Raw genomic sequence first — 12,874 nt, 5'->3', positions numbered from 1 at the left:
ACTGTAGTAAGTTTTAGAATACTCAAGTCACGATGACAAGATGATGAAATGGGCAAAAGGAAAGATGCAGAAGAAAAAGAGGAAGAGCAAGCCAAGAAAAGTGGCGTAGATCTGTCATTTTTTTAAAAGTTGAGTTTAAACTACAGTGATAGCACAGCTCCTTTACCGATTTAAAAATAAGCCTACTAGCATATTAAAAAAAGTAAAATCCTGGACTTCTATATTTGCACTCCTTTTGTGCAGTTTTTCCTGGCATAGTATTTACGTGCTATTTCTTATCTAATCCCAATGTGACTGTCATTAGCGGTTTAGAAATGCACCCGTGTCAGCAGTCACGTGTTTAATGAGCTATTGACAAAAAATGCCTAATAAAATGGTCTGATATATACCATCTGCAGAAAGAACTGGAGATTAGATTAAGAACACTGAAAAGAAATGCAGTATATTAAACAAGCATATGGTTAAATGGAATACAGACCTGCTAGATCCCCCAGGTAAGTTTATTGCATACTTTAAAGACAAACAATGTATTTGAATATTCAATGTGAATAAGCTTTACTGTATTTCAGGAACATGGATAAATGCACAGTATACACACACACTTTCTTGACTTTAGTTTAAACAGAACTGAGTTTGAGAGTAATTTTGCCTTAACTTTAAATGAATCAAGTTTTAGGCTCGCTGTTTGATAACATACCAACCAACCAAACATACATTCAAGATCACTTTTAACATCTATGTGTTTGCATGCCATTCAAAGTGCTTTGGCTGTTTTAAAAGGGTACCTAGATTAGTGTCTGGCTAGAAAACAGAATATAGCCCGTATCATGTGTTATAAGGGAGGTTATAATCTGTTTTATATCAGTGTTGCATAGAGTTTTCTGATAGGACATTTTGTAGTTAATTTTTAGTTTAAAGTATTCAAACAAGTGGAATAATTTGAGTATTTAAATGAAGTCAGAAATATATTTCTTCCTCACATGCTGTGTGTTTTAAACGAACTTTAAGATACATAGTAACGACCTTAATTTGGGGGGGAGGAGGAGAGGGGAGCAAGATTAACAGACCGGTCTGACCCATTTACTCTCTTAAGTAGATGATCAGTCATCAGCTGATGATGCTCATCAGTCTTACTGATTGAGCACAATGGCGTACTTGCAGTGTGACTGAAATAGAGATTGCTGGTTTTTAAGCATCTTCGTAAGTAATTTCTACAAGTCACAACTATTCGTATATAGCTAGTGATTCTACAATAAACCATGCTAGTCTGACAGGCTGAAGCTGTTGGTTGTAACAAAGGCTTGAAAACAAACAAAAAATTGAAATAATTCAATGTAGAAGAGAAACACAGAGCTAGTAGGAAAAAAACCAAAACTCCCACAAAACAGAAAAAACCTATTTTTTTACTTGTCTTAAAATCACCTAAGTTTGCTGGAAGCATTACTCCACAATTTGTGTGCCTGGAGAGCAGCACAAAGAATTTGCATCTTGACAGCATCTACTTTTGCTTCTATGTGTGTCACCAAAACTTACGTGGCCATATATTGCCACGTGTCAGTCTTACACATTACAGCATGGTTAGCCAAAGTGGAGTTGTTTTAATTCACATAAAGCCAACAGCTTTACTAATCCAAACACCAAAGGAAGACAAGCACATTTGGAGACATGCTAGACATCACTGGAACAATGGGACTGCACAACCAGGGCTAACAACAAAAAGCAATCCCAGACACCATTAAAAAGGCGAAGGAAATACTCAGTTTAAAGGGGTATAGATTGCTTTGCTTGAAAGCAAATCAGGTCTAAGTTGTTGAGTTTAAATATCATATTTATATTGTAAATGCCAAACACCAGATATGTATTCATAGGCTTCTTGGACTCTAACACACCCTTGTTGCAGCTATCACAGAATCGAGATCAAGTGGAAGATCACAAGTAAGATTGAGAAGTTGACACTGTCATATTAAATTCCTGCTTTTGGGAAGGGAAACAGAAGAGCAGTAGGACAAAAGCAAAATTAGCATTTCATACCTGAACCACAGCTTCATCAATTTTGCGGACTGCTTTGGAATCAAATAAGACCTGTCTGCCTCTCCTCTCACAGTCTTGGTAAACTATCAGGCGGATTTCATTCAAGTCAAACTCTGAAGAGGACCAGCTGCAGATTATAAACACAAGATGTTAAAATAGTGTGCTTACTTTGCAGGCTTACTTAAGTGAAGAAACAGGTATTCAGCACACACATCTTTTACTCAGCATTTACAAGAATCAGGCTGTAATCACAGAACTCCAACCAAAAAGGAACTCAAAGGAGCATCTAAGCCCAGTGTCACTGATACACAGGCAGGCACAACCAGACCAATTTTCATCGACCCTTTCTTCAAAATTTTCCAGAAAGGGAACACAAAACTTTTCCTCAGCTATCTGCTCCAGGGCTTAACTACTTCTAAATTTACTCCCTTCTCCATACACGGTCTGGCTCATCCTCATTGCATGGTAGGTGTACTCTTTTGTGCAATTCTCTCATTGGCAATAAAGAACAATGGATTATCATGCTCTTTACTATCGCCTTTCACAAGCTCAAGACTTACACCCTCCCTCATCCTTCTCTCCTCTATACAACACAAACCCAATTTCTTTTGACCTATTCCTGTCAATATAAGTTACGATTTTTCCAAAGTTTAATTCTTGTAACTGAAAGACAAGGTTTATGTTGTTCCATTATTTTTCCCCTTTCTTTTCTGAGATGTTTCAGGGTTTAAAGAGCAATCATAGATTACTGAGGCTTGATCTCCAACTACGATGAAACTCATTTAGCAGATGAAACTAAGATACCACTGAGATTCAACCTGAAGCAAAACAACTCTCTCAAGCCAGAATCTGCCCATTCCTCAGAGATACACCATAGCACACGACTTGCCTCCTTGCACTACCGCAGGAGGCTGAGGAGCACAACTGATCATGGCTGCAATGGCAAGGGACTTCATTTCCTAATTCCAAAGGGAGTTGGTCTGCACGTCAGAGCGTGGAGGTTTGCTTGGCCTCAGGTTCAGCTACAGAAAATGCTTTTCATGTTATGTAGCTGACAAGCTGGAATTAATGATAAAAACCTACTACTGCATAGAGCAGTGCCACACAGCACTGGTGCTCAGTCACATTGCCTCATCCCTGACCCAGATGGACCGCATCTAGGGGGTAAGAGTACAACTGTTATTAATAGTTGTTGATTTAACAAATTGCATAACAGAATTCAGTCAAGGCCACACTGATCTCCCACCCAAAAGGATGTTTCATTTAGGAATTTTCCCAAACTATGGCCTACAGAGAAGGAAGGCAGAGAATTGAGGGAAGAGCACAAAAACTCTATACAGCTGAAAAACAAGAATTTCTGAAGCTATTTCTTTTATTCCATGCTCTGTTAACAGCCGTAAATCAATAGTGAGGTAAACACCACCAACCCCTGCCAGAGTCAGTAAGGTAACCATGGGCAACTGCTTTAGGAGCATACTCAGAGACTTGCAAATTTAAAATCACTGTAAGTCAAGCCAGCTTAATTTCTTCTTTGTGCTTCATCTTGCATTTCAGAGATCAACTCCCCTTTCTATCTAGCTAGAAAGAAAAATAAGCCTAAATAAGCACCTTTTTCAAAGCTGAAAGACCTCATCAATCTGGAAGGTTTTATTCTATTTTTAAATACCTTGGGACAGAATAAGCCAGATACCTATTTCCACTGTAAGGTACTCAGATACAAGTATACTCTATGTACATAATATACAAGGGTCCAGAACACATCAAAGCCAGATCATGGAACGATGCTAAAAGCTGTTTTGCCATCAACAGTGAGGAAGCTTGTTGATGTGTTTGTAACATGTTGCCTCCAAAATGCTAGGAGTGCCAGGTAGTTTTCTTTTCAAGTCTTCCCTTCCAGAGGGAGTCACAGCATTAAGTTAGCCTGCATGAGACCAGACCTGATACCATTGTTGATAGTTGCCCAACAAAGATCCTACACACCTCACATATACAGAGAGCTGCAACTACACCATCTGTTTTAAAAGTCTGTTACTAGTTTCTCAGCCCACTGCCTGTGCAATGCTATTACAAAATCCAGTTATACAGAATGCAAGAGAAGTCAGAGCCATCAACAGACGTCATTCTAGTCTGCCGCACGACTCTGATGCTCTTCAGTATCAGATACTCTGATACCTCTTCAGTTATACAGCTACCGTATTTACTTACACACTTTCTGCAACAGACAATACCTGAAGTAACTATGCTGCTTTCTTAAAGAGGCCACAGATCTTCCCTCCTTTTAACAACAAAGAAAAGGTACATCTCTATGGCCTTAATTTAAATTGTATGCAAGAGCAAAGCCTTATTTATCTCCAGGACTGGCACAGCAGGATCCGTAGTTCAGACTACAGATTCATTTCAGGCACAGATTGAGCCAATCCAGCCCTGCATCTGCCCACCGATGCTAAAAGCATGCTCAATACTTGTGTTGCATGAATTTAGGTTTCCTTATAAACAGGTGGACTCCCACATTCTGCAGTAAAGGAAACTTCATGTTGTTTGTGCAGAGCCAAGTTCTGTGTAAGACATGAACTGGGTTTTAAAACACACGCTGAAGTAGAAGCCAATTTAACAGCCTGCTGAAGTGCCTTTTCCACACAGCATGCTAGAATTAAAGATTGCTGCAATCTTTCAGAACTTCAGATTCTAGTACCAGACAGCAACAAGCTAAGAAGTTACATAAAATCTATCATACAGAGCTTTATGTGACTAATAGACCAAGTCTAGGAAAGTAACTTCAGATAATGCTTCTTACAATACCAAGCTAATATCAAACTTATGTTTTAATGAAGTCTTTGCTTTCAGGCTTTGAATTACCCAGGACACAGTTGCAGTTCCTGCAGCCGTCCGACCCATTACAGAAGAGATCCATCCTACTAAAACCTCATTTGATAAGATCAAGCATATCTATAGGCAAGTTGTACAGGCATATAAACCCATAGCCTCATTACTTTGACGTGGAATCTAGCACCAGGCCCAAGACTAGTCAGATGACCAGGATGTTTTTCCCCCATCACAAAAGCTGACGAGCAGACTGCTTACAGTACTTCCACCCTTTATTGTTTAAGCCAGCTTATATAACATACAGCCCCCAAAACAGGGACAGTGGGAGTATTCAGTCATTTCCTAAAAACAGTGTTGAAGAATACAGACAGTACACAGACTCATTGGTCAGCTCCGTTTTCACATGCGTAAAAACCAAAACCCCAAACCATTACTTACTTATCTTTATATCAGCTTCTTGCTTATTTAGCAATGCTGAAAGGCATGTGCTTCTTTTTGTTTCTTCTTCACATATAGTTTTTGAAAAAGAGATAAGATTCTCTTACACAAAATACCAGTTCATGGAAAAAAAAACACCAAACTACCACACTTCTGCATTGTATAGCTTAACATTCCTTTAGATATTAGAAAGTAATAGGTTAAGGGTTTGACTAAGAAGAAAAAAAAAAAACCTCTCTCTTCCATCAGTTGTTTCTAAAAAGTAAGACAAAAATACCTGAAATAAGCAACAGAAATATTTTAGCCTGTTTTTTTTCTAAGGAAAAAAGGCTCCTATGCTCACAGGCAACCTATATGCATACAGGTTCACCTTGCCCAATTATTTGTTAAGTCACTAATCAATTTCAACCACCAAGTTTGACCAAGGGATATATATTTCTATCCTCCAAAAATAAATAGTGAAGTAGATAACAGACTCTTTTTCCCTCCCCCTCCAAGGCCACAATATGAACTAATGTTAACTTTAAGGCAACAAAAAAATCCTCACGATGCATTTGTGGTAGAGGATGGGGAAAGAGAAGATTCTGAAAGTGTTATGTGAAAAGCTTGCACCAGAATTTGCACATTATTAGACTGAATTTTCTATTTTTCGTTGACAATTCTGTAGCAAAATTATTAATTTGTCCACTTTTGGACTAGAAAGCAAACCCTCAACACGCGTACAAAAAGCCCTTTATTTTCCAGCTGTACCACATTGTGAGATTCTAACGGTCTACTCCATGTCCAATTATAACAAATATCAATGTTTATTCATATCAAAAGTGCCCTTTTAGCTCTCCACCACCACTCCTGACACTCTCCTACTTCATGTCTCAGGACTCAAGTTGTTTTTCTTATACTCATTTGGTAAAATCTAAACTGGCACACTGTTGACTGTTTCCTTTTCCTCTGTTTCTATCTAAAACAGCTTACCCAACCATACATAAATACTGAATGAAGCTATGTGAGATTTATATAATACAAGTAGTTTTGTGTGTGTGTGTTAACTCTATCCCAGACGAAACCAGGACATGTGTGTACCTACTACTGAAAGTGTTACTTCTGATAACAAAACTACGTAATCCCCAGGGTAAGCTTCATATTTCTTATGAATGTTTAGCAAGAATAAATGTGCTACAGTCACTACTTTTGGATAATAACTGTTGTTTTTTTCAGTCAACTTAAAAAAAGCCTTCAAAAATAAGTTTCTCTAAACACTAACTGAAACATAATTTGCCTTAGCCCTGTTTATATAGAAATTTTCTCATTCTGCTTATACAAGAAAGACCTTACAGGTTCAACTCCTGTTTAAGAACTACTTAATAAACAGAATGACAAAAGATCTGTGCTGAAGGAATACATATCGCTAAGTCAATTATAAGACAAATGTTACAAATAAAATGAATAAAATTATAGTAGAGGTTTTTTTAAGCCACCTGAGTGTCAATGTACTGCAAAATGACAAAACAGGCTTCTGATAACATTACACCCTAGAAAGGTAAGGAAGTGAAGAGATTGACAGCTAACTGAAATGTTTCACTTTGGCTTAAAAACAATGCATTATGCCAGGTCCTGCATATTCTTAAAAATTAGCTGATTTAATATGAGCTTGTGCAGATGTTCATATTTCAGGTTAAATGTGGCTATTTTGACCAAACATAATGTTCTCGTATTTGACCACAAAAATAAAAGCTCCACATACCCTTTTTCTACTTTTTATAACTTCATGACCCTTCCTATCACTCATGTCTGCTCTGGTAATTGCTGGACCTTTCTGTAAACTAACCGAATTCTCTGCAGCAGCAGCAGCCTGTCCCAGGAAATGGATCAGAAACACAGCTGGAAAAAGGAAGGAAGAAGCAGGAGGCAATGGAACCTCCACCTCTTGGTGGCAGCACGAGTTATACTAACCCACTTCATCCATGGAGCTATATACCTTTAGGAAAGGGCACAAAAAAAACATTCCCTATACACTTCAAATAAGTATTGAGGCTAGTTAGAATGTTAATTGGGTTTTCTTGTTCCCAAGTCAGTTTTCTGCCTGCTTAGTGAGCTGAACTGACTCCCTAAGGGGAGCCAGTTCCAGAAGGATTAGAAAGGCCAAGGCCACACAAGGGGAAAAGGGACAAGAGCATGATGCCAGAAAGCAAAGGAAGAAGAGGCAATGTGATTACTCCCTTCAGCATCAGCAGTGTGTTTGAACAGCTCAATTTATCTAGCATCACCTTCAGAGCAGATCTTTCCTGCATCTGGAAGATGCTAGAACTAATAAACATCATCTTCAAGTCAAAATAAATAAATAAAATAAAACTGTCTACATTCATACAACAGGAAAACCAGGTCTACCAAAGATACTAAAATACTATGGATTTTTTTTTTTTTTTTTGAAAGAAAGCCGCAAGTTTGGAACAGCTTACAGATATCCTGGCAAGTTTTCCCCCCAGATTCCATATTAAGCTTAAGTTTGCTTGATTTTCTCTTACGTTGGCATATAAGCTACTTTCCTTTGGGGCTTGTTCAACATTTCTTCCAAAGATATGAGACATGGAGGCAAGGAGATCTCTCTTACTTAGGGAAAAGCAGAATCATTTGTTTCTGGAAAAAAGCCCCCCAAAGTTTGCCCCATTCTACCCTGAATCAGTATTTTCAGTTAATATAGGTCTCCAAACCCTGATCTTTACAAAGAAAGATTTGGTTCACCTTTATAATAATCAGCATGCATGCATGCAGTAACTGAAGAGTGACCTATTTATTTATATTTAAAAACTCTTCAGCTGACCTTAAAACATTTTTGAAAGTGACTAACCACTCACTACTTCAGTGCAACACTTACTGGCTAGAGAAATAAAAAGGCTGAAACATACCTATATACCTATATATCTATCTATATTTTTCTGCTTCTTGGGTCAGCAATCCTGAATGTAGAATATTTATTCTAACACCCTTGGGTGTTAGAATTTGGAAAAAGCTGCCCTGAACCATATTTTCAACACAGTTATGTAGCAGTAGAGACTCAGACATTGGAGACATGCTGGCACACACCTGAAAAAGACACCACAAAGAAGTCAAAGAAACACTATTCGTACTCCAGATTACTTTGATGTAATGCTTGATCTAGAGGTCATTTACAAGTAAAGCAGAGGGTTCCCCTCTCCATTCTTCCCCCACTTCACAGCATTCTCTCCTGCCTGCTCTGCAAACTATTACTACTTGACCCACTAACACAGGAGGTGGCAAAAAAAATAAAAGAGGGGAAACTAATTAGAAAACTAGAAAGAGAAGGTAAGATTATTTAACCTTAACTGAAAAGAAAGACGATTATCCTTCATGCCTCAGTTTGCATATACATAAATCTTACATCAGAGTCAAGAATGTAGATTCAGTTTCAAACAACAGAAGACTTTCTGGAGTGTAAGTCACCATCATCAGCAAGAATAAGCTTCTAAAATACCCTTTCGGGCACTAGATTATAAATCTAGTATCAACTAAAAATGTCCATTCTGTTAAAAAATCATATATATCAAAAAAGTTACATGCGTACCTGTTTTGCAGCAGTCTAGTCACTTTGCTCACACAGCTGACACTTTGGTCTCTCAAGGATTTTCTAATCCTTTCATCCAGTTTGGTACAAGAGAGATTATTTCCAAGTGGTACATCGTTGTTGTTTCTTGCTCTTTCTATTTGTCCCCCTGTGCCATTTGTAGCTTTTGGTGTACCCCCACACATTTTCTTTTGCTACAAATCCTCTTGTAAAGCTCCCTCAAAGAAACTAAATACCCACAGAAGAGATACAGCCTCAAGCAGATTTCTTTACTATAGATCAACCATTAACGATGGTAATTCACCATCAGCTTTCTTCCCTATACAGGAACACAGTCTGCTGAATTTCCTGTCAGGGGAAAAAAAGGCAAAGAGATCTTCATATATTCTATAAGCCATTAATGCAGAAAGACAGCTGTAGCTAATGTACTGCTGCAATTATTCCAGACAGAGGAGTAGACGTGACTTTCAAGTTTCAGAAGCCATCGTAGACTTGCTCTTGCTGCTGGTAGATTTTTTTTTTTTCCTACCAAGCCTGGTGAGAAGCTGTAGCAGATACAACAGCTAATATTGACTTTAACTATGTTTGTTTCCTGGTATGTGATTAGGTAGCTGGCAATTATGTAGTCACAAGACTGAACCATATGGCCTCCTAAAAAAAAAAAAAGCATGGTTGCTTTTGCAGTGACTCGCCCTTAGTTGCAAGGTTGTTCTAACACTGGCTACAACACCCTGTTAATGGCTCTCATGTGAGCAAGTGTCATCTGACAACCCTTAGCAACCTCATATAGCTTAGGAGCAAATAAGAATCTGTCATCATTGCCATATGGTTATCACTCAAAAAAATGATCCACACCAAGAAACACACTAGATATTCTGCACTGTAATGCTTTTACTTTTAAGGACAAATAGTATTTACACTTGGCCAAGAATCTGAAACTACTATTTTGAAAAGCTTTTTAAAAAAGTAGAAGGGAAAACAACAACCAAAAAAAGTTTGTCACAGACATCAGGTTGGTTGATAAGAATTTATAGTCATGTGCCTATTAAAAAAATTTAATGGCAGTACTGATGACAAAAATATATAATAAAATACTTCTGACCAAGAAAACTTAAGTTTTTAAACAGAACGAAGGAATCTGACGTTTTGTTCAGGCTCAGGTAATTCCACTGCAGAACAAAGCCCTCTTCCCCATCTCTGCTTTAAAAAAGTTATCCATATCTGCTCTTACATAGCTTTCCCCCCAATCAGTAAAGTTTTAGACTTTATGGTTAACAGCCATAGGGCTAGTCCCCTCCCAGATTAAAAAGAGAAAATAACTTTGCTAATGGTCACTGAGAAATACAGCAGTAGAATTGGAAAACACAGTAAGATTTCAAAACCCAGTGCTACGTGCTACCTGCTAAATAGCACAGCACCCTTCTTAAAAGGATTTTGTAATCTCAGTAAACCCCAACCTCTGAACACTGGACAAAAGTCAAGCGGAAAACTAGAGCAAGGTTAGGTTCAACAACTTGCTCATTGCAGAGGGAAGCCTATAGCAATAAAAAAAAAAAAAGCTCAGTTTCAATTCTCAGAGTAGTGACAAGTTCTAGATCACAATTACTCCTCCTCCCAAGTGAGGGAAACAAGTGAAAAGCTTTGGCCTGTTCTCAAGTCACTCAAACGATCTAGGAGAGGGCAACTCCTAGCCCTCACCTCATTGAGGAGGACTACTTTAAACATCAGTGTTCCTAGTCACCTTTGAAGTGCAAATGAAACAAGCAACTGTTGGCCAGGTTCCTACACTTACACTAAGATCGGCAACTGATAGCATTCACTTCTATCCTAGCTTTTTCCCCAAACAAAACCCAAAACAAAACCCTGAAACATTCAGTTAAATGATCACAGTATTGGATTCACATCGGAGACTAGAAATAGGAATTCCTATAAGCTCACTAAATAGATGTGCTTCACAACACTACCTCACCTGCAGATGAAGTCATCTGTAGAATATTATAAATCACAAAATACCTGGGGAATTACCACCGAAAACCCACAGAACAGCTTCTGAAAGAAAAGCAAACCCACACATGGAAAACACCCTGAGTCCAAGGAGTAGATAATACAGAAAATGGAAGAAAGTGTCCTGCTCTCCAGATATAATCTTCTGGGAAGCAGAGTCTAATCACTCTTTTTCTAGGCTATGTGACAGCATGTCACCTGCTCTGTTTGTAGGTCATTTCCTGTCCTTCATCTCCACTGCAAGACAATTGCCTAAATGATTTCAACTCAAGCTAATACTTTAGCAAGAAAATTTGGGGTGGGGGAAAGAGGACATATATACGACGGAGTTATCTAATTAAGAATAATTTTCTGTAGAAGTTACAGCTGTCCACTAAAACTTAAGCACTGTTTGCAAATCTAACAGAATATTTGCAAAGCCCCCCGTAAAGTTTTATTTTCCAAACAGCTTTTAGAAGCAGGCTAGAGAAGTGTAGGAAAACAGAAAGTTTGAATCATACCTGCTGTTTCAGTGAGCGTTTGTTTTTGCAAAACATACACTTAGCAAAATTGATACACAAAAAATGCCTACGACCCAGACATTTAGGATGAGTGCTAAAACACATGTTTAAAGGTGAAGTGGAATCTATTTTGGATTGCTTAATGATGAATTTCCCTCTTTTAGTCTGTTGAATAGCTTATGTAGAAGATGTGGGTTCCCTTCCTCCCTCCCAATTTGAAGCATTTACCCTGCATTGCTCCTCCTCTTTTTAAAACCTTGGATATGGAAGAGTTGTGCTGATGCCACACCACATTCTTTTTCCACAGTGATTTAAAGTAGTCCTAATATGGTAAAGCACTATTAACCTCAGATGAACCACCTTGTTCAAGCATGATACATAGTTACTAGTTTCACACAAGTTAGGCGGGATACATTGCAGATTAGTCATGCAACAAGTGAAGGAACATGTTATTTGCAGCACTTCTCTCTCTCTCTCTGTTCAGGTTTTCCTGCAGAAAGAGTTCTGGTGGAGAAAAATAAAGTTCTCAGTATCAGGTCACTCCACAGAAAGGTTACTGGGTTGTTTTTTTTTTTAAAGGTAATTCTGTATGTTACTGTATTAAAAGCAAAACAACATTGGATGTATTTGTTCACTGAAAAGTTAGAATTCCACAGACTCCCTGCTTAGGGGAGGAGAATATAATGGATTTTTGCAAGGTTGAAAGCATTTTTCATCATCTTTGTTGCTAGAAAGCAATACCATCACACACACATACACACAAAATGACCACAAAACCCACACACACCTGATAGAGGCTAACAAACAGATCTATACAAGTTAAAGTCACCATAAATTGCACACATCAGCTTTCCACAAACACCAAGAACAGCCTATTAAACCAGTGTTTCACAACTCAGCCAACTTTCGTAAGTTTGGATTCACTGTTCATTGGCTTATCTACAAGTCAGAAGTTTGCAAGCTAGGTTTCATACAGCGTCTCAGTGATAATGTAAAAAAAAAAAACCAACCAACCAAACAACAACCCTAAACCAGCCAAACAAAAAACCCAACAAGAACAATGTGTTTGAAGTAGCACCATAAACAGCACAGAGACAGTGCTCTCAGTTGCCAGACCCAGAAATGGAATTCCTCATTAGCAAAGAGAGGAGCTCAATACTTGTAATTGCATGAAAAAGTGCATATATTTAATTGTGTTTTACCATTAAGAAAAGTGTGTTTATTTTTGTTAAACTAATTCTTTAAACAAAGAAAGGTAAAGTATGCAATAAGGTTAAGACCCTAGATCCATCACCTGATCCTTTCCTCAGTACAGAAAGTCTTGCTTAGTCTTAATCAACTTTCCCACTTCCATCCCACTTTGCCCCCAACCCCCATAGCTTCTAACAGCTAGGAGAGCTCAGTTGATCTAAATTAAGTCAAACAGTTTGCAGCAGTTGTTTCATAGTAATAATCTTTATAATTTCAAAGAACTGATGGTTTATTTGTTAATTTAACT

General features: G+C 38.0%; 1 protein-coding gene across 1 annotated transcript in view; it reads right to left on the bottom strand.

Moving 5' to 3' along the window:
• Positions 1 to 9,057, bottom strand: part of FNIP2 (folliculin interacting protein 2) — a 32,743-nt gene extending 23,686 nt beyond the window's left edge. Inside the window, exons 1-2 of the mRNA XM_009586531.1 lie at positions 8,873 to 9,057; positions 2,032 to 2,158 (exon numbers count right to left, since the gene is read on the bottom strand). Of these exons, the coding sequence (XP_009584826.1) occupies positions 2,032 to 2,158; positions 8,873 to 9,057 (312 nt within the window). The remainder of the gene's footprint in view (positions 1 to 2,031; positions 2,159 to 8,872) is intronic.
• Positions 9,058 to 12,874: the final 3,817 nt, after the last annotated feature.

This window comes from Fulmarus glacialis, unplaced genomic scaffold (assembly GCF_000690835.1).
Source record: "Fulmarus glacialis isolate BGI_N327 unplaced genomic scaffold, ASM69083v1 scaffold15521, whole genome shotgun sequence".
Lineage (NCBI taxonomy): Eukaryota > Metazoa > Chordata > Aves > Procellariiformes > Procellariidae > Fulmarus > Fulmarus glacialis.
Note: the sequence above shows the minus strand (reverse complement) of the source record. Positions and strands in the feature narration are given on the sequence as shown.